The sequence below is a fragment of the Chionomys nivalis genome, chromosome 1 (genome assembly GCF_950005125.1).
Source record: "Chionomys nivalis chromosome 1, mChiNiv1.1, whole genome shotgun sequence".
In the NCBI taxonomy this organism is placed as follows: domain Eukaryota; kingdom Metazoa; phylum Chordata; class Mammalia; order Rodentia; family Cricetidae; genus Chionomys; species Chionomys nivalis.
In genome coordinates this window covers 110878547-110898792 of record NC_080086.1, presented here as the reverse complement: position 1 = coordinate 110898792, position 20246 = coordinate 110878547, and the positions used below count along the sequence as shown (strand labels likewise).

Below are 20246 nucleotides of genomic sequence, written 5' to 3'. Positions count from 1 at the left end.
CTTTGCCCAGAATGATTTAAAGATTCCTTCGAAGGTGATATCTTGGATTTTCTCGTTGGGGTCTAGAAGTTCCAGTGCAAAGCGGGGTAACTATTTCCTCGGTGCTGGAGAAGGGGTGGGCGGAGTAGGAAGGGTCCATTGAATACACAAGGCAACGAGCGCATGCACTAAAAAACCTACAGAATGTTTTCTTAAATGCCATGAAACTCTAGGTTGTGCCAGGGTTGTACTAGCGAAGAGCAAGCTAAATGAGTCGAGTGACAACTGTGTCTTCGGCTGCACTGGCACGCAGAAAAACCGTTCTCCCTTTAGTTCGGTACATCGGAGGCGGGGAGACTTTTATTCACCAATGAACAACGCTGTTATTCTCCCGCATGGACTGTCCAATAAGGGGCGCAGATAATCGAAGGATTCCGCCCTTGCTGCCATCTTGGAGGCTGTGTAGCTGCGTGAGGGTCGTGGCTGCTTTACCTTGGCGGCCATCCCTCGCGCCGATTGCAGACTCCTAGGAGAGGACACCAGGATGCGTCACAAGCGGAGAATGGTGAGTGTCGCGAGCGCGTCTGGATTCGAGGGTGGCGGGTTTGTGACGCTACGACGACTTTGACCAGGAGACCAGCCTCCAGTCCTGTCCCTTCCCTGGGAAGCTGCTTCATCCCAGTCCTCGTAGGGGGGGTCCGTACCTCCAACTTGAGCCTCTGCAGAAACTGCAGCGCTGGCAGGTTGGTGATGCTGAATCCAAACTATGCTGGGAACGGTCGTGGGTGGTGAGCGCTGTTGCCCGTCTGTCTGCCCCTTGCATTTCTGTTTGCCCTGCTTTAGTTTTCCTCTGTGATCACCTTGTGTTTTTCTTTTTGTGCTGCCAGTTGAACCCTAGGCTTTATGCATGTTCGGCACAGGTTACTTGCTGTGTGGAGGGTTTTCTCTCCTCTCTCTTTCCTACCTCTCTTTCGATCGCTCCGTCTCCTTTTAATACTACAGTTCAAAATTGTTTTTCTTGATTATTTATAAGGCAAAAGGTGGGATTGTGAAAAAGCTTTCCTAGCCTTGTTGATTGTGGGGGGAAAAAAGCCTGGGGGAAGGGGAGTTCATGTAACCGTAATTTTGTTTTGCTTTGGTGGGTTTCTCCAAACAGAAAGAATTAGGAGTGAAAGTTCGCCAATCAGAATTTAATTGGAATACAGTTCTTAGGAGAAAATTAATCTCCAGCTCTTTCCTTTTGCCTATAACTATTTGTTCTCTGTACACAATAATTTCTGACCGTCTGGAATAGTCAGCCTGAGACAAAGACTCTTTTTCTGGTGAATATATTTTTGAGCTTGAGTGTGCAGTACATTGAAATTAATATTACTATTAAGTGTGTGTGATACTTGGTGTTGCCGCCTGGGCCATGGCGTGCTTGCAGAGGTCCGAGGTCAATCCTGTGCTGTTGGTTTCCCCCTCACTTTTATGTGACTTATGGGGATCACGCTCAAGTCACTCGTCTTATTTTGCAAGTTACTACTATTATTATTTTTTATTTGATTTGATCAGTTGAAGCATTTGAGACCTGTTCCCTCCACTCTTTCCTTCCTTCCTTTCCTTCCTTCCTTCCTTCCTTCCTTCCTTTCTTCCTTTCTTCCTTCCTTTTTCTTTTCTTTTCTTTTTAAAGAGAGACAAGTTATCATGCATCCAGCTTATCTTAGAACTAAGTATATAGCTGAAGGTGACCTTGAACTTATGATATTGCTGCCTCTACCTCTGAAGTGTGATTACAGACCTGAGCAACAAAGCTCAGCTTTATGCAGTGCCAGGGATGGCATTCAGGTTTTCAGCAATGATTGTCAAGCACTGTAACAACCGATCCGCACTCTCAGCCCCAGTGTGTTGCTTTAAAAAGTTGCATCAAGAAAACTGAGATGCCTAATGACACAATTGTAAATTTTAATGTGGAGTGTACATATATGTATAATGTATGCCAATTATTATTTTTTTTTTTTTTTTGGTTTTTTTTTTTTTCGAGACAGGGTTTCTCTGTGGCTTTGGAGCCTGTCCTGGAACTAGCTCTGTAGACCAGGCTGGTCTCGAACTCACAGAGATTCACCTGCCTCTGCCTCCCGAGTGCTGGGAATGTATGCCAATTAAAAGGCAGTGACAGACAGTATTAGCATATGATAACCATTTTTTTCCAGGAGAAAGGAATATACACACAACAACATATACATACATATACTGGATAGATAGATGATAGATGATAGATAGATAGATAGATAGATAGATAGATAGATAGAAGAAGGGAAGGAGGGAGGGATAGGGATAGTTGTGAGATTTTCCAGAAAGGAAGAATTGAAATATACTAAGGACTGATTTTACAAAAACAAAACTAATTCCCATTGTTCTAAGCTCTTGTATGTACAGCTTAATGGAAGTTGGCAGTGGCCGGGTGGGAAGGTGGGGGGTGGTCTAAGGTTGCTAGCTGCATTGTTTGGATAGTATACTGGTGTGTACTGATTAGGTTTTGTTTTTTGTTTTTCTTTAGTCAGCTTGACACAAGTTAGGGGCTTCTGGGAAATGGGAACTTTCTTAATTGAAGGATTGCTGGCAGGCAAGTCTCATTATGTTGAAGAATGATTGATGTGAGAGGGCCCAGCTGACTGTGGGCGGGGCCACCTCTGCACAGGTCTCCTGGGTTTTATAACAGAGCCGACCTAGCACACCTCAAGAAGCCAGCCAGTAAGCGGTATCTCTTTCAAGGGCTATGCTTCAGTTCCTACCTCCAGTTACCTGCCCTACTTTGAGTTCCTGTCTTGGCTTCTGTGATCAAAACACTTAAGTAAATCCTTTCCTTCCCTAGTTGTTCTTTCTGGTTGTGTTCTTTATCACAACAATAGAAAACCAAACTGGTTAGATAGGGACGTGTGCACAGCCCAAACCAGGTTAGATAGGGATGTGTGCACAGCCCAAACCAGGTTAAATAGGGATGTGTGCACAGCCCAAACCAGGTTAGATAGGGACATGTGCACAGCCCAAACCAGGTTAGATAGGGACATGTGCACAGCCCAAACCAAGGAGAGCCCCAGGCTGTTAAGCTATTCCCACTTGGCTCAACTTCTCAAAGACATTTCTCCCTGCAGTAGAGAAGGCAGAAAGTCAGTCATCTTGGACTATCATGCTGTGTAGAACTGAGTTGGGCAGACGTCAACTGTGAAAAAGTGATCTTTTATTTTGTATCTAAAGCTACTACACTTCCTTGGAGAATGCCAAGAAACTTCTTGTTGATCCTGGGTCAAGTAGCTGTTTCCCCTGCTCCTGGTCACATGAGTGTCCTTAGGGTATCTGATGTCATTGTTGAAAATGAGTATCAGCCAGCTCTCTGAAGCTGTAACAATGTATCTCAGAAACTGACAGAAAGCTGAGATGAGACTCTATGAGTTTATGTCCTGAAATGTTACAGCGCAGGAGGTAGTTTGAAGTGCCTGGTAGAATCCTTTCCCTCCAGGTTGTTAGCAATTTTTGTTGCTGTGAGTTTTCCCAATTGAAGAAATCCCTTTGCTTTTCTCAGTAGCTCACTGTGGAAATACTGTGTAACCAATTCTGAATTCCTAATTGTCATGTGTTATGGAAGACCCTTATAATAGTCACTAAGGTTTCCTCCTCCCCCCCCCCCCGCCCCAGACAGGGTCTCACTATGTAGCTCTGGCTGTCCTGGAACTCACTGTGTAGATCAGGCTGGCCTTGAACTCTCTTATCTGTGCTCCTATACCACATTTGTGTTTTTATATTTGGTGTGTATGTGTGTAATACCCAGTATTTCTTTTTTTTTCCTTTTTGTCGTCGTCGTTGTTGTTTTGTTTTGTTTTTGAGACAAGGTCTCACTATTTAGCTCTGGATGGCCTGGAACTCACTACATAGATCAGGCTGGCCTCAAACTCACAGAGATCCACCTGCCTCTGCCTCCTGAGTGCTGGAATTAAAGGCATGTGCTACTATACCCGGCCCCCCACCAACTATTTTCTGAGGAGATCGTGGATGGTTTCTAAAAGACGTACATCTTAGATTCTGGAGAACTCATGAGAGTGTCTCAGGAAACCAAGAACCTTACTCAGTTTTTATAATTAGTGCCACTGGGCTATTTAATCATCAGTCTAAATGATTGAAGGTCATAGACACAAAGTATTGTGTAATTGGCCAAATTTTACAAATAGATTCAAATATTTGTGATACAGCAGAAATATAGGAACGTTTCTTTGTCACAGAATTCTTCCTGTCGTTCTGGCAGTGGTTAGCCAGCAAGTGAGACTTTATCTGAGTGGAAAAGCATAAGTCATATAAACTGCGCATTTGAATAAAAATTGATCATGAAATCTTGCCTCATTCAGTAAAAAGATACAACATAAAATCCTTGTTCTTTGAGCCCATTTTTGTAGGAAATTGTTACTAGGTGCAGACAAGTATTTAAGAAAACCTTATTGTTGTAACTCAATCAGGTATCAGTTTACCTAGGATAACTGTAAGCATCAGGTGGGAAGGGGTAGCAAAGCGTTGTTGTAGGTCTCAGATATTGTCTGATGACCTTTACAGCTTTGGGTTGATGAAACATGAGGGCCGGGAGACATGTCTTCCTTGGAGACACGGACCACTCAGAAATGTATCATTCACAGTATCAAGGTCAAGTTTGGAGTTCCCCTCTTTTTGGGCATTCCCTGATCCCTTAGTAAATTGAGGACTCTTGGTAAATGACCATGATATCTTGAACATAGGGAATCTCACACCATTTTCCTTGTCTTCTGCAGAAAAGATCTAGGTGAAGAATAGTATTGTAGTTGAGGCTGCCATTTGGGATCATCTCTCTGTGGGCCCCAGTTTGTCCTGGACCTAGGCAGTATTCCAATGAAATATGACACCTTTTATCTGGGTCACACTTCTGCCAGTGATTACCAGTAAACCTGAGACTTTGAGACTACAGACAAGGAGTTTCCCATGGCAACCTGTAACAGGAAGGAGGAAATGGAGAATCATCAAGAGTTTCCTCTGAGATGGGTGAATTCTACCAAAAGAGGGAAGATCAGAATGTAGATTCTGGGACACCCCCGTGTAGAATCTCTGCTTTGGATGCTGAGCATCTTCAGGTGTTGTGCCTGTAATAGATGTCATACCTCTTTTGTGTTATTTTCATGTCTCTTTGTGGGTTCCTCCATAATCTGCCTTTTTTGGGATTGTAGTTCTACTCATGCAGACAATGGCTTTTGGAGCACATGGTTCTACAACATTCATTTTGTGAAAGGCAGTGTCTCACGAACTGGGTTACTGCCTGATTTAGAGTTGGTGGAAAGGTTGTAGCCATGGCTAGGAGTATAGGTTATAAGTCATTATGAGCATAGGGTTGGGGCTAGAGAGAGAAGACTCATTGGTTAAGATGGCTCAGTGGTTAAGAGGTCATCCTGGAGAGGACACAAGTTCTATTCCTACCACCTATAATTGTCTGTAACTCCAGATCCCACAGGATCAGATGACTTCTCTGGTCTCTGGATACTGCATTCATGTGCACATATTCACACATAGGCACAGACATAAACACACAATTAAAAGTAAAACCTTAAAAAAAATAGGGTCCTGGCAGGCCGTCTACCTATCTAGTAAGTCAGTGAAATGCGGTCTTCCAAGAATGCTTGTTTCGCCAGGCATGGTGGTGCACACCTTTAATTTAATCCCAGCACTTGGGAGGCAGAGGCAGGTGGATCTATGTGAGTTTGAGGCCAGCCTGGGCTACAGAGTGAGTTCCAGAACAGCCAAGGATACACAAAGAAATCCTGCAATGCTTGTTTCCTCAGGGTTTCAATAAGAAACCAGAGATTGAAAGTCCATAAACTGTTTATGTTTTACTGATCGACTGGTAGAGTTATGCTGTCTTATGATACAGAAAAGACATCTGAACCCTGTCTAGTGGCAGATGTCGTAATGGCTCTTGATTCTTAGACCCTGCACACAGACCTTTTAAAGGTAAAAGAGGTAGCTAAGGGAAGGTAGCGGATCAAAGAATCCCCAGTCAGGGGCTTGTTTCCTAGAGGTTGGGGCTTAGGAGAGCAGTTTTGTCTTGTGTCTTAAGGTATCTAGTGCTGTGATGAAACAACATGGTCAGAACCAACTTGGGGAGGAAAGGGCTAATTTGGCTTACATATCCTGAATCATATTCCACTGAAGGCCAGGGCGGGAACTCAGACTTAGTGAGAACCTAGAGGCAGAAGCTGATGCACAGGCCATGAAGGAGTACTGCTTACTCATGGTTTGTTTCCTTATAGCACACAGGGCCACCAACCCAGGAATGACACCACCCTTTCTTCTGGAGACAACTTCTCAGTCAAAGGTCCCTCCTCTCAGGTGACTTCAGTTGACATAAAATTAACTAGCATACCTCGAGGGGAGTGGTAGCCTGGTTTCTTCCAATCTCAGGACCATTTTTTCCTCTTCTTCACCTGCCAAAGATTTGATTTGGTCAGTTCTATAATCCTTTGTAATTGTTAGAAGTAATCTACCTATGAAGACTTTTGATGTGTGTGTGGGGGGGGAGGAGAGAGAGACCTGATTGTCTCCAACTTGAGCATCAGAACTACTCAAGCCGAGGCATGCTAGACACATGTGAGAACAGAAAAAGAGAAAAAAAAAAAAAAAAAAAACCACTGGGGAAAAACTGTTAAAATAAAAGTAGCAGCAGAATTTGGCTCTGATCCAGACAGCAGTAGCACTATTAGGAGGCAGAAGGAGTTATCGTGTTACAAGGTTTCTCAGTTAAGGCATTACATTCACTTGGCGTGTTCCGAGTCTCATCCGTCCTTGGATAAAGAGGCAGCTGTTGGTCCCCTTTCCTCCTCATTTCATGTCCTTTCTTTCCCGCTCAGTCATCTGCTTTGCCTCTTTGAGGCCACAGCACAAGAGTACAAATGTTCTTAATGTTTAATTTCAGGAATTTATCAGCTAGACAGATGTGAAACTAGGAAAAAGCAAGGCTAGAGAGAGGTTTTTTTTTTTTTTTCTTGACAGGGTCTATAACTTTCTGTCCCAGAACTCACTATATACTGTGTAGAACAGGCTGATCTCCACCTCACAGAAATGGCCTGCCTCTGCCTCTGCCTATGCCTGTCCAGTGCTGGAATTAAAGGCCTGTACCACCACACCCAGTCTGAGAAAAACTCTTAAAATTCAATCAACTGTAGGGATAGGTCCTGCTCCAAAGAACAGAAATGATTTCAGCGAATCCAGAAGACCCATGTTTTAATTTTGGGATAGCGAAATGTAGCAGAATCATTTCAAGTGAACAAATACATAATCAAAGAAGAAAAATAGAAAGGAGAGAGAGAGAGAGAAAAAAACATTTTCTGTACATACCAAGTGACTGTAGACTTAGGTTCTGTGGCTACACAGAGCAGAAACCATCCTACAGGGAGGAACAGGAATGTTTCTTTCTTCATGTTCAGACAGAGAAGGCTGTTGCTCATCTTTATTCCCTCTTTCTGTCCTCTCTGTGACAGGTGAAAGAACTACAGAGAATATCTATCCTCAGCCACTGTGTTCTTTAGGACAGGGAGGCCTTAGCTTGTTGACTTTTTTTTTTTGATCATGAGCTTAGCCTTTGAAGGCTGAGCCACCTACCTCTTCAGCCCTTGGAGAATCTTTTTGACCAAATTGATTGATTACTTTGATCCATCATTACAGTCATAAGCATCTGTATGGAAAAACTGTTAGAAAGTAGTGGGTAAGTTTTAGTAGTGAAAGAGGAGATTTTGTTTTCCTTTCCTATCAGATTTGCCAAATGTGTTACTGGAAGATGGGATCTGAACCTGGTGTTTCCAAGTTCTAGTTTAGTTTAGTTTAGTTTAGTTTAGTTTAGTTTAGTTTATGTGTCTGCCTACCTGAGTCTATGTATGTTTACATAGTCTGTGTACATCCATGAAGAAGCCAGCAGATGTCAGAAGAGGGTTTGTAAGTTGCCATGTGGGTGCTGAGAATTGGACCTGGAACACTGAAAGAGCAAACAGTACCCTTAACTGCTGAACCATGTCTCCAGCCCCCATTACCAGCTCTTTGCCTGTGTTTAAACCAGTGGTTCTTAACCTTTCTAATGCTATGCCTTGATGTGGTATTTCCCTCTGTGTGCTGTAATTACCATTGATTAATAAAGAAACTGCTTTGGACCTATAGCAAGGCAGAACTTAGCTAGGCTGGTAAAACTAAATTGAATGCTGGGAGAAAGAAGGTGGAGTCAAAGAGAAGCCATGTATCCCCATTGGAGACAGATGCTGGGAACTTTACCCTATAAGCCACAGCCATGTGGCAATACACAGATTACTAGAAATGGATTAAATTAAGATATAAGTGTTAGCAAAGCTAATGGGCCAAGTAGTGATTTAATTAATACAGTTTCTGTGTGGTTATTTCAGGACTGAGCAGCCGGGAACCAACAAGCAGCTTCCTTACAGCAGTGACCCTTTAATACAGTTCTTCATGTTGTAGTGATGCCCAACCATAAAATTATTTTTTGTTGCTGCTTCATAACTGTAATTTTTCTAATTATGAATTGTAATGTAAATATCTGTGTTTTCCAATGGTTTTAGGTGACCCCTGTGAAAGAGTTGCTCAATCCCAAAATAGTCATGGCCTTCGGGTTGAGAACCACTGGTTTAGACTATTGAAATAATGATCCTAACAGATTTGTACATGTAGCCAGGTCTAGCAAAGCAATAGTACAGATCAAAAATAAACTCTGAAAAATGATAGTAGGCCACATGAGTGGGAATATTCAAGGTGTGTATCATGTACAGATGATTATTTTGATAGGCTTCTATTTTGAAAGCATTTGATCACTGTGATTATTCCTTCCCCTAATATACCTAATTTTAATCCTACGCAAGCCTCATTATGATAAGCATAAAATAATAGAGAAATCTCCGAGAAGATTCATTTTGTGAACATTATTTGCCTTTTTGTGCATGCACCCAAAATTAGTTCAGAGTAGATCCCATAGGCTCTGCTCATGGTTCCTGAAGCATTGCACAATCTATGTGACTAGAAACATGATAATAAGGAGAGTGTTTTCATTGTATAAAGCAGGTATACATGTATCCTCCTGGTGAATGTAGGGGTTCTAGGTTTCTAACTGGTTGATAGGTACCTTGTTTCCAGAGGGGTAATAACATAGACCAAGTCAATGCAGTCCCATTTTGCTTATACAGTTACTGTGCTAATAGTCTGCCTCCCTATTATATTAGCCCGTAATTCTTGTGTGTGTTAGCCACATGGCTTGGTACCTTTATCAGTGAGGCATTCTCATCTTGCTTCCTCTGCATCTGAATGACGAGTGCAGACTGACTCTTTCCTCTTCCCAGAATTCTCCTGTTTTCTTCACCCCACCTATACTTTCTTCCTGGCTACTGGCCAATCAGTGTTTTATTAAAATACAAGTGACAAATCTTTAAAAGTATGAAACTATGTCCCACAGCAGTCCCACTGCTCAGTGCTAACCTCCATGGCCACTCTGTCATCTGTACTCTCCTTGTCCAAAATTTTAAGCTCGTTTACACTTATTTTCTATGTCAAATTATTTCATTTTCTTTAAATTTAACTTCTTTCCAGTCATCAGGCTCTGGACAGAATGAAGCCAAATTTTGGTTAAAACCCAAATAGCCTCTGTCCTGATTTCCCCTTGAAACCTCATGAGACAGGCCTTGACAGTTCCCATTTCTTTTACCATTCTCATGGTTTAAGCGTCTGTCAGAATGACCAGTTAATCTCTGCTTTCAGCACACTTAAAGTATCCCTCAACATCTTTCATGACTCTAGGTCCTGTCAAGTTGGCAGTTAATTTTTGACATTTCTTCATGTGGATTCTTTCAGGAGCCAGTGACCTTTGAGGATGTGGCTGTGAACTTCACTCTAGGAGAGTGGGCTTTGTTGGATTCTAGTCAAAAGAAGCTCTACAGAGATGTGATGACAGAAACCTTTATGAACCTGATCTCCATAGGTAAAATATATATATGATTTCTTTACTCATACAATTAGAGAACAGCTGTTTCTTGCTCACCTGTATGGATACATGAATTGAAATATTGGAAGGGAACTTCATGGAAAACGTAGCATTCCTGGTCATACTGCACGTAACAAAATGTAGAGTGGAGTAAGTTTTTGTATGATATTGAATTCAGTCATAATACTTTCTTTGGGTTTGCTTTTTAGGTAAAACAAAGGAAAAAGAAAACATTGAAGACAACTACCAAAATCTCAGGAAAAATGTGAGGTAATATACACTCAAAGAGAGAGAAATTTGTATCAAATAAAATATTTGCAAGTGATAGGAAATCTAAAAACAAGCAAATGATCTGGTACATCTTGGTGCAATTGATTTTCAAATTTTCTCTACAAGTGCATTGAGTTAGAACATTCAGAATTAGAAGATTCTAACTCTTTAGTGTATGAAAATGTGCAACATTAACCTATGTAAGACTTGTCCCCAAAATTGTCCTTCCTAGAGAAATTATTTGTGTATTTTATTAAGTTACCTTTCAACTTTGAATATAAGGAATGTGAAGTAAAATGAGTTTCAGGTTTAGACTGAAACCTATTATCAATAAATCACATATAGGATGTTCAGCTCTTCCAAAACCCATAATGTTTGATGCACATCATTTCTCATTAAAAATATTTAACTTTGTTAGCTGTGGTGAACACAGTATTTATGAAAAAGAAGCAGTAGGGGGCTGGAGAGATGGCTCAGAGGTTAAGAGCATTGCCTGCTCTTCCAAAGGTTCTGAGTTCAATTCCCAGCAACCACATGGCGGCTCACAACCATCTGTAATGGGGTCTGGTGCCCTCTTCTGGCCTGAAGACATATAGATAGACAGAATATTGGATACATAATAAATAAATAAATATTGTTTTTTTGAAAAAAGAAGCAGTAGTATTTAAGACCTTTTTTTTGTTTGTATGCTGTCTTCAGGACAAATTTACAAATTCTTAGAGAAGCAGACTCAGCAGTGTCATTCCCTTTCTCCCAGGGTCTGGTATATGGCCCAGATGGACTTACTTGCTGTCCTTCTGCTGCCTGCAGAATACTGTAACAGTGGCTCAGCATCCAGCCTCCAGCTAAGAATGTAGTTGTGCTTTTCTCCTTTTTTTGCAGAACTCAGGTGGTTGAGAGAAACTGTGACTATGGAGATGGCAGTCAGTGTGGAGAATCCCAGCAGCAGATTCCAGAGCCTATTGTTCAAAGAGCCACGCCTCCTGCCATGACCATATCTGAAAACGGTGTGCTTGCCAGAGACATTATTGTTCATTCACCCTCACGTGTGCATCTCAGATGCGAAATTACAGAGAAACCATATGGGTCTCAGCAACAAGTGGAAAGAGCTTTTACACATGAGAAATGTTGGAAAGATTTAACTTATTCTGAGTTCTTTCAGGCAAATCAAAGTCCTCCTAGAGAGACAGCCAATCAAAATAAGCAATCTAATGAAGTCTGTAGGAGTCTCAATTTCGATCCTTGTTGTGAGAGAATTCACACTGGAGATAAACTCCATGAATGGAAGCAAGTGGAGAGAGCCTTCTGGAGGTACAGTTATGGTCAAATATATAAAAGAATTACCATTGGAGATAAACCATTTGTGTGCACGCAGTATGATGAAACCTTGGTTAATTCCAGTCACCTTATTAAACATGAACTAATTCACCCCGAAGAGAAATGTTATACGTGTAAGCAGTGTGGGAAAGCATTCAGATATTCCTCATCCCTCCAGAACCACGAAAGGATTCATAGTGGGGAGAGGCCATATGTATGTAAGCAGTGTGGAAAAGCATTCATTCGTTCCTATGACCTTCTCATCCATGAAAGAATTCACAGTGGAGAAAAACCTTACACTTGTGAGCATTGTGGAAAAGCGTTCACCCATTACAGTGGCTGGTACAGTCATGAAAGGATTCACACCAGAGAGAAACCCTATGTTTGCACACAGTGTGGGAAAGCGTTTTCATGTTCTACATCTTTTCGGAGGCATGAAAGAATTCACACCGGTGAGAAACCTTATATATGTAAGCACTGTGGAAAAGCCTTCACCCATTCCAGTGCTCGTTACATTCATGAGAGAATTCACACCGGAGAGAAACCCTATGTTTGCAAGCATTGTGGAAAAGCATTTCTTCGTGGGAGCCATCTTCACAACCATGAGAGAATTCACACTGGAGAGAAGCCCTATGTTTGCAAGCATTGTGGGAAAGCCTTCATCCAGCGTGACGCTTGTTATAATCATGAAAGAATTCACACTGGAGAGAAACCATATGTATGTAAGGAATGTGGGAAAGCCTTCAGGATTTCCACATCCCTTCGTGATCATGAAAGAATTCACACTGGAGAAAAACCTTATGTATGTAATTATTGTGGGAAAGCATTTAGGGTTTCCACATGCCTTCACAAACATGAAAGAGCTCACATGGAAAAGAAACCCAGTGGGTAGAGCCTAAATCCGTGTACGTCATGTGGAATTGTCTTTGATCAACTTGCTGTTGCTGTGGGGTATGAAAAAGATAGTGTGGAGGCCCAGTGAGAAGGCTTGGGGTAAAAGCGCTTGCCATCAAACCTGATAGAGTGGGATCCTCAGAACCAGTGTGAGGAGAGAACTGAGTCCCCAAGGTTTTCCTCTGACTTGCACAGATGTGCCATCATTTGCATGCACAATCTCCCACACATATATAAATAAATGAGATATTTTAAAATGCTTTTTTAAGAAAAAAAATTTTTTTTTTCAAGACGGTTTCTCTGTGAAGCCCTGTCTGTCCTGGAATTTGCTCTGTAGAATTCAGAGATCCATCTGCCTCTGCCTCCTGATTACTGGGATTAAATTCCTGCACCACCACAACCTGGCTTTAAAATACATTTTCACAGTATTTCCTTATTTTTTGGTCTTTTTGAAATGGGATCTCTCAGTGTAACAGACCTGGCTGTCTTGGAACTCTCTTTGTAGACTATACTGGCCTCGAACTCACAGAGATTCTCCTGCTTTTGACTCCCAAGTGCTGGGATTAAAACCATGTGCCACCACCCAACTTTTATTCTTAATGACGTGTAGGTGTGTGGGTTTGTGCATGTGAGGGTTGGTGCACGTAGAGACCAGAGGTGTCAGATTCCCCTGAAGCTGGAGCGACAGGTGGTTGTGAGCTTCCCAGTGTGAGTGCTGGAAATCCAGCTGCATCTGTACTCTGAACTACTGAGCTGTCTTTCCAGCTCTATAAGAGTAATAATTAAAAAGAAAAAAAAGCTGGAAATAGCTGTAATAGGAGACTGAAAATGTACAAATTTAGACACATCTGGAATGTGACCTGTTTCATCAAATGTGTGAAGGCACATATTTCCTTGAAAATTTCATTTTATATAAACTACAGTTTATGACGATTACATTTTTGTAGGTGTACGTGCATGAGTGAACACATGCTGAGTGCACATGTGTCAGTGCACAGCTTCAGGCGTCTGTCCTGCTCTTTCCACTGTGTACGTCCTGGGGAGGAACTCAGGTTGTCTGAGTTCAGAGCAAGTACCTTAACCCGTGAACAGTCTTGCTGGCCCTGGTGCATCTCTTTTACTCTCTAGGGAAGTAGAGGCGAGAGAATTCCAACATCAAATACAGTGAATTTGAACACAACCTGGAAGAGTTAGGAACCCCTTCCAACCGAATGAAAAAATTCAGCATTAAAAATTTAAGCTGTGTGTTGTCTCAAATAAGGTGAAAGGAAATTTTCTTCTGTATGTTGTAAAAGTAAGGAACACTCTGAAGAAACGTTTTCTTTTGAAAGTGTGATTTTGTGGAATCTGTGGAAAATGGTTTTGCCTGTCATCTCTTCTGCTTGGAAAAACCAAGGCTATCAGAATACTGTGTTGAGCAACAATAGCAACAGTGTGCGTACATGTATTGATGTCTTTTAGTTTGATAAATCAAGTTTTGTATTGAAATAAGGTCTCATTTTGTAGACCAGGCTGGCCTCTGCCTCACTGAGGTTGCCTCTGTCTCCCAAGAGATGTTATTAAAGGTCTGTGCCGCCAAGTCATGATCAGTTTGATTTTAATGGGCTTTTTTTTTTTTAAATCAAGCGAGGTAATACCCTTTTCCATTTCAATCTGAAGCTGTGTTTGATTCATGAAATTCAAGTACATTTGTAAGAGTCCAGTGGATTTAATTTATATGTAGTTTTTAAATGTTCATTTGACATTGAAAATAGTCTGCTTGTAAATTGTGTTTCCAATTATCCCTGTGTGACAAATTATGTTTTTCTTATTATTCTTCATTGGCAATTTCCTAACATTTATATGAACACTTGTATTTTCTAATAATAAAGTTTCTTACATAGATTTTTGTAATTTTTTACTTTAAAATATATATATTTTCAATTAAGATGTGTTGGAAAATTGGCTTAGTGGGTAAAGTCATTTCCCATAAAGCCTGAGGATCTGGGTTTGATTCCTAGAACCCACATGACACCATGTGATACTCGTTTATTTGGAGAAATTCTCATTGCTGCTCAGAGTTTACACCACATTTGAACAGGGCAATCAGGAATTTGTAGAAAAGCCCAATAAATTTTTCCCTAATGTTCTCCAGACTTTTGCTTTTATTAAAATATAATTACACGGGAAATAGCAAAAGATAAGATCATCTGAGTAAATTGGGAGCATGAGGACCTTGGGAGAGGATTGAAGGGGAGGGGAGAGGCGGAGAGGGGAGCAGAGAAAAATGTAGAGCTCAATAAAAAAAAATACATGTACATCACTATCCCTTCGATTTCCTCCCCACTCCCATCCAAATTCTCTCCATATTATTTCACTATTGTTATCGTACATACAAAGGAATAAATGAATACAGTCTGCTGAGTCCCTTTGGTGTTACCTGCATATATTTGTGTCTAGGGCTAATCAGTTGGTATCGGATAAACCATAGGGGATTCATTTCTGGGGAGGCTGGTTCTCCCTCTTTCAGTAGCTGTTGATGTGGAATTGTTTTGTTTTTGACAATCGTGTTTCATGTGTGTGGCTTCCCTATCCTATCTAGAGGGCTCAGTCTCACAGCTGACTACCTGGTCTTTTGCCTCTTACAGTCTTTCTTCCCCCCTTGCAGCAAAGTTCCTGAGCCTCAGGTGCAGGAGCTTTGTGGTAGATGTACCGATTGGACTGGCCATCCCGTGGTAACTGACTAGTCATGCTTTCTGTACTGGACTCCTGGTGCTACAAAAACAAGCTACTTTGATGAGAGGTCAGATGTACTTACCTGCAGGCATGAGGATGAGCTCGGCGGAGTGTTAGGGGTTGCACTGATTTAGAAAAGTGCTCAGAGTAGGTTCTCTAGGCATGAGTGCTGGCTTAGGTTTAGTAGGCAGGGTTTCCCTCGTTGCATGAGCCGTAAATCCAACTGGACAGTTGTTAACACTCAAGATAAAAGTGCCACATTTTTATCGTTGGGCTTTAGATTTGGGTATTGCTACCTAATGCTCCCCTTCCATGGCAACTTGCACAGCACTTTCAGATACTCAGAGCCACAAGGATGAGGTTTCTGGGTCAGCTCCAGCTCTCTTACTCCAAGTTCTGTGTCCAAAATGTGTCACATCCTCAGCAATAGGGGCTCACCTTTAAGTTCTGGGAAATAACACAAGGCAACAATAGCCTATGTTTGGGGAGTCTCTTGCACTTCCCTAACCAACTTAAAAGGGCTTTTTGTTGTTGTTGTTGTTTTCCTGTGATAATGAGGTTTTTGTTACTCTGTGGCTCTTGGAAGAAACAATATTGCCCCAAGTCATGTAACCTTTTTAAGTTTGTGTGTGTATATTATAGATATTTGTATTCTAGATAAATTTAGGTAAGTATAAAATGATTCCCTGTGTACTTTTTGAGCATTCTTAGTTATTTATCCCTCCCTGCTCTCTGTTGTCCTTCCGTTTTCCTCCCCAGTTAGAAGCCCCGTTTTCTCCATACTACCTGTGTCCTGCCACTCCCCACTCCAGCCCTCTCACCTCTGCCCCCAAGTTTCGTTATTTTCCTGGTGTCTATCGTTACTTGATATTCATGTCTGAATTTTCAGAACTAGAACCACAAAGAGAACATGCGACGTTTGTCCTTCTGGGTCTGGGTTACTTCATTTATTACAGTATGTTTTCTTTCTACCCATTTGCCTGTAAACTTCATGGTGTCACTTGTGTTTGCGTATGACTAGATTTCCATTGTGTATGTGTGCTCATTTTCATTATTCATTCATCAGTTGGTGGGGATTTAGGTTGTTCCCATGTCTTAGTTATTGTGAGCAGAGCAGCAGTGAATATGGCTAAGCAGTATCTATGGAGTAGGATAGTGAGTCCTGTTGGCCAAAGGGTGGTATAGCTGAGTCATATGGTAGATTGATTTTTAGCTCTTTGAGAATTCTCCACACAGATTTCTGGAGTGGCTTGATTTGCAGTTCCACCAAGAATGAATAGGGTCCTTTCCATGCATCCTTTCAGCATTTGTTTTTTATTTTGTTGACCTTAGCTGTTCTGGTTGAGATAAAATGAAATCTAGTCATTTTATTTGCATTTCCCTAAGAAGAAGGGGTAACGGACAACCCTGTCTTGTTCCTAATTTCAAAATACACAGGAGGGAAAATCCTGGGATTCTTTTTCTAGAGATGTAAAACACATAAGTAAAAGGCCTCTGTGGACGTTTTTAAAATTGAGTTTTTATTGAGCTCTACATATTTTTCTGCTCTGCGGACTTTTTAACAATAACAAGAAACCATTAATATTAAAAGTTATTAGTTAACACTTGATCCCTGTGAGCTTGAGGCAAGACTTGTCTAGTTCCAGGGCTGACAGAGAAATATATAGAGAAAGACCTTATCTTTAAATAAATAAGTGTTGTGCCCAGATTATGACCCCCCAGAGAGAGACCACCAGAGAGGCCCAGACTGTAATAAGCAAGGTTTAATCAGCATAATACAAACATGTTTCGAACCCCTGTCTCCAAACCCCGCTGCAGCGAGGTAGAGAGAGGAGTTGTATCTTCTCTGTGGGGTAAGCTTTTAAAGGCATAACTACAGGGCTGGAGAGATGGCTCAGAGGTTAAGAGCACTGGCTGCTCTTCCAGAGGTCCTGAGTTCAATTCCCAGCAACCACATGGTGGCTCACAACCATCTATAATGGGATCTGGTGCTCTCTTCTGGCAGAACACTGTATACTTTACAAATAAATAAAATCTTTAAAAAAAAAAAAGGCATAACTACAAAGAGGCTTTTTGAAGCTGCTTTCGGCACGGGTGCAAGGTCTTTTGCTCTCTCCCATCCTGCTTCTTTATCACCAGGTGACTGGCTGGGCTGAGCTAAGTGAGCTTGTGCTCAGAATCTTCCAGGGTAGGAGAGCAGAAGGCCACTATCTTCCTGGGAAAATATTTTGCTAGGAAATTTCTTCTCATCCCTTTGAGAATAAGGGGTGAGGGTCCCACAATAAGTAGGTAAATAAATGCTATTAGTGAGCAGTGTGTGTTAATTTCCATTATTTTTGTTTTGGGGTGGTTTTTAGACCTCTTTTGATTGATTGTTCTGAAATTCACTATTTCCTGTGACTGCTTGGGTGTGTTTGTGTTTGCCTTCAGATTGTATATTCATGTCTCCTTCGATTGTACCTCATTTTGTTGGGTATAGTATTCTCTGTTGGCAATTGTTTTCTTTTAGAATGTTGGTGCTCATAGAGGCTAGAATAGGGAATTGAACCCTCTGGACTTGCAGTTAGTATCCTGTGGGTGCTGGGAGTCAAGTGGACGTCCTCTGGAATAGGCGAAAGTACTCCACCCCTGAGCAATCACTGCAGCCCCAAGCAACACTGTCTTTAAACTATTTTATTTACATAGTGCTTTTCCATCAGTTAGGTTTTAAAGCAAAATTTAATTTTATTATTGTGGTTATGATGTTTTTGTCTAAGCAAATATACCCGTGTGTACATACAGTTGCCAGGCCAACTTTTTGGTGTAAGTTTTGCTCCTCCTACTTTTTTGTGGGTTTTTGATATCAAATTCAGGCTCTTACAGTCTAGCAGCAGTGTCCTTGCCTGCTGATTCCCTTAGAAGTGATTTTTTTTAAATAAAATAATTTATCGAAGTGCCAGAATACAAAAATTAATATGCAAAATTAGAGGCTTTCTTATGTCATAGTTATAAACATTCTATGAAAGAACTCAGGAAAAAAATCACATTAAAAATATTCAAACTCATAAAAGTAAACAACCAAAAAATCTCCCGAAGAAACAAAAATCCCTGGAATAAACCCAAAGACAACAACTTTGTGTTGGGCTTTTTTCTTGTTGATTGTATTTTTTAAGACAGAGTCTTACTGTGTAATCCTGGCTGGATTTGAATGTCTCTCTCTGCCTCCCAGGTACTGAAATAAAAGGCATATGACACCATACTCATCAACCCCACAAGAATTTTAAAACACACACACACACCTTAAAGAGAGGAAGAAACTGAGTAGAAAAACAGCCGATAGAATCTTGGCTAACTACAGAGTTGACTGATGATTAATAAACAGAATATATAAAGAACTAAAAAAAAAAACCCAAAGAAACAAAAAATCCATTTTAGACTGAACTTGTTGCTGTGACTGAAGCCAGTGCAGGAGCTGTTGCAGCTGCAGAATCCACCAGACCCTGAAAGACTGAACTGAGGTGGACCGACCTCTACTAGGAGATCTACAAAAGATGTGCGAGTAGCAGTTTATCCAGTAATTCTCCAGCAACTGCTGCTGGGACCAACATCAGCACCCCAAAAGGAAACTGAAAAACTGTGAACTAAGCACAAACTCTAGATAGTGCTTCAGGCACCACAGACTCCATCAACTGTGATCAATTTGTTTCTACTGTTCTCAGTTTGTTAATGGACTTGATTATGGCAGCAGGAGTGCTAACAGAAATGGAGCTGGGAAAATGTAGAGGGTGTTATTCGCCATGATAAACCCTGTCCCATTGAAAGGATACGTGAATGGTTCAACAGGCATAAATCAATGGATGTGTTTAATTATATAAATGGACCCACGGATGTAAATCACACAATTTTGGTGTACATAGGATTTTTGGAAAAATCCTAAATCCTGTTATAATAAAGTCCCTGGGGTCACTAGAAAGGTGGAACATATCTCAAAAGATATAAATTAAAAATCTATAGCCACCATTTACTAAATAGTGAAAACCACAATGAATTCCAATAAAATCATGAACAAGACAAAGGGGTCACTTGTCACCACTACTATCCAGTATAATGATTGAAGTCCTAGCTAGGGTAATAAAAGACAGAAATAAAAGGAATAAATAGGAATGGGAGAAGGCAAAGTGTCCCCATTTGGAGATGCTATATTCTATATACGAAAGACCCATTCATTTACATACTCAGGAGTCCCTGGATACTAAACCGAAAGCTATATTTATGCAGAGGACATGGTGCAGACCCACATAGGTCCTGTACTTGCTGCTTTCGTTTCTGTGAGGTCATATGAGCCTTGCTTAGTTGATTCAGAGGGCCTTGTTCTCATGGATTTCTTCATCCTCTCTGGGTCTTATCCTATTCTACAGGGTTCACTGAGCTCTGAGGGAGGAGAGAGATTCGATGGAGACATCTCATTTAGACTCTTTCCATGCAATGTCTGGCTGTGGGTCTCCATACTTGTTCCCATCTGCTGCAGGAAGAAGCTTTTCTGATAATGACTAAATTAGGAACCGATCTATGAGTATAGCAAAATACCATTACTATTGACCTTTTTTTTTTTCTTTTTAGACTAGAAGTATTTGATTTTACCCTAGCTCTTGGGCTATCTAGTCCTGTGTTCTTGGCTATCCAGTTTGCTTCCGTGGGTGTCAATGGGTTCTGTCTTGAGGAGTGGGGCTTAAGTCAAATCAGTCATAGATTGCTTATTTCCACAAACTTTGTGTCATCATTGCCCTAGTATATTTTGCAGGCAGGACAGATTGTAGATGATGGGGTTTGTGGCTGGATTAGTGTGTATGTTTCTTTTCAAGTAGCCTGCAGAGTAACTTCCCATACCAAAGACACTAGAAGATGGGGGTGAGGGTTCTGTGTAGGCAACAGCTCAATTTCTCCACATTTTATGGGTTGTGTGGGTGTTGTTTTCAGCAATGGAACCTTGCTGTTAGTTTGTGGGGAGCAGTCTTTGTCTTTGCAAAACTCTGGGGATTTTCGTATGATCCCTTTGGTCAACAACTCAATTGGA

General features: G+C 41.2%; 1 protein-coding gene across 1 annotated transcript; it reads left to right on the top strand.

Moving 5' to 3' along the window:
- Positions 1-422: 422 nt before the first annotated feature.
- On the top strand, positions 423-14362 carry LOC130869490 (zinc finger protein 14-like). Its single transcript, XM_057761703.1, has 4 exons — positions 423-544; positions 9868-9994; positions 10207-10267; positions 11150-14362. The coding sequence occupies exons 1-4, from the start codon at positions 524-526 to the stop codon at positions 12474-12476; spliced, it is 1536 nt and encodes a 511-aa protein (XP_057617686.1). The 5' UTR covers positions 423-523; the 3' UTR covers positions 12477-14362.
- Positions 14363-20246: the final 5884 nt, after the last annotated feature.

Excerpts from the sequence above, each read along its gene's own strand:
- LOC130869490 (XM_057761703.1), top strand. The coding sequence starts at position 524 with ATGCGTCACAAGCGGAGAATG. Across the intron at positions 545-9,867 it reads TGCGTCACAAGCGGAGAATG|GAGCCAGTGACCTTTGAGGA; the intron begins GTGAGTGTCGCG and ends GGATTCTTTCAG. Across the intron at positions 9,995-10,206 it reads TATGAACCTGATCTCCATAG|GTAAAACAAAGGAAAAAGAA; the intron begins GTAAAATATATA and ends TTTGCTTTTTAG.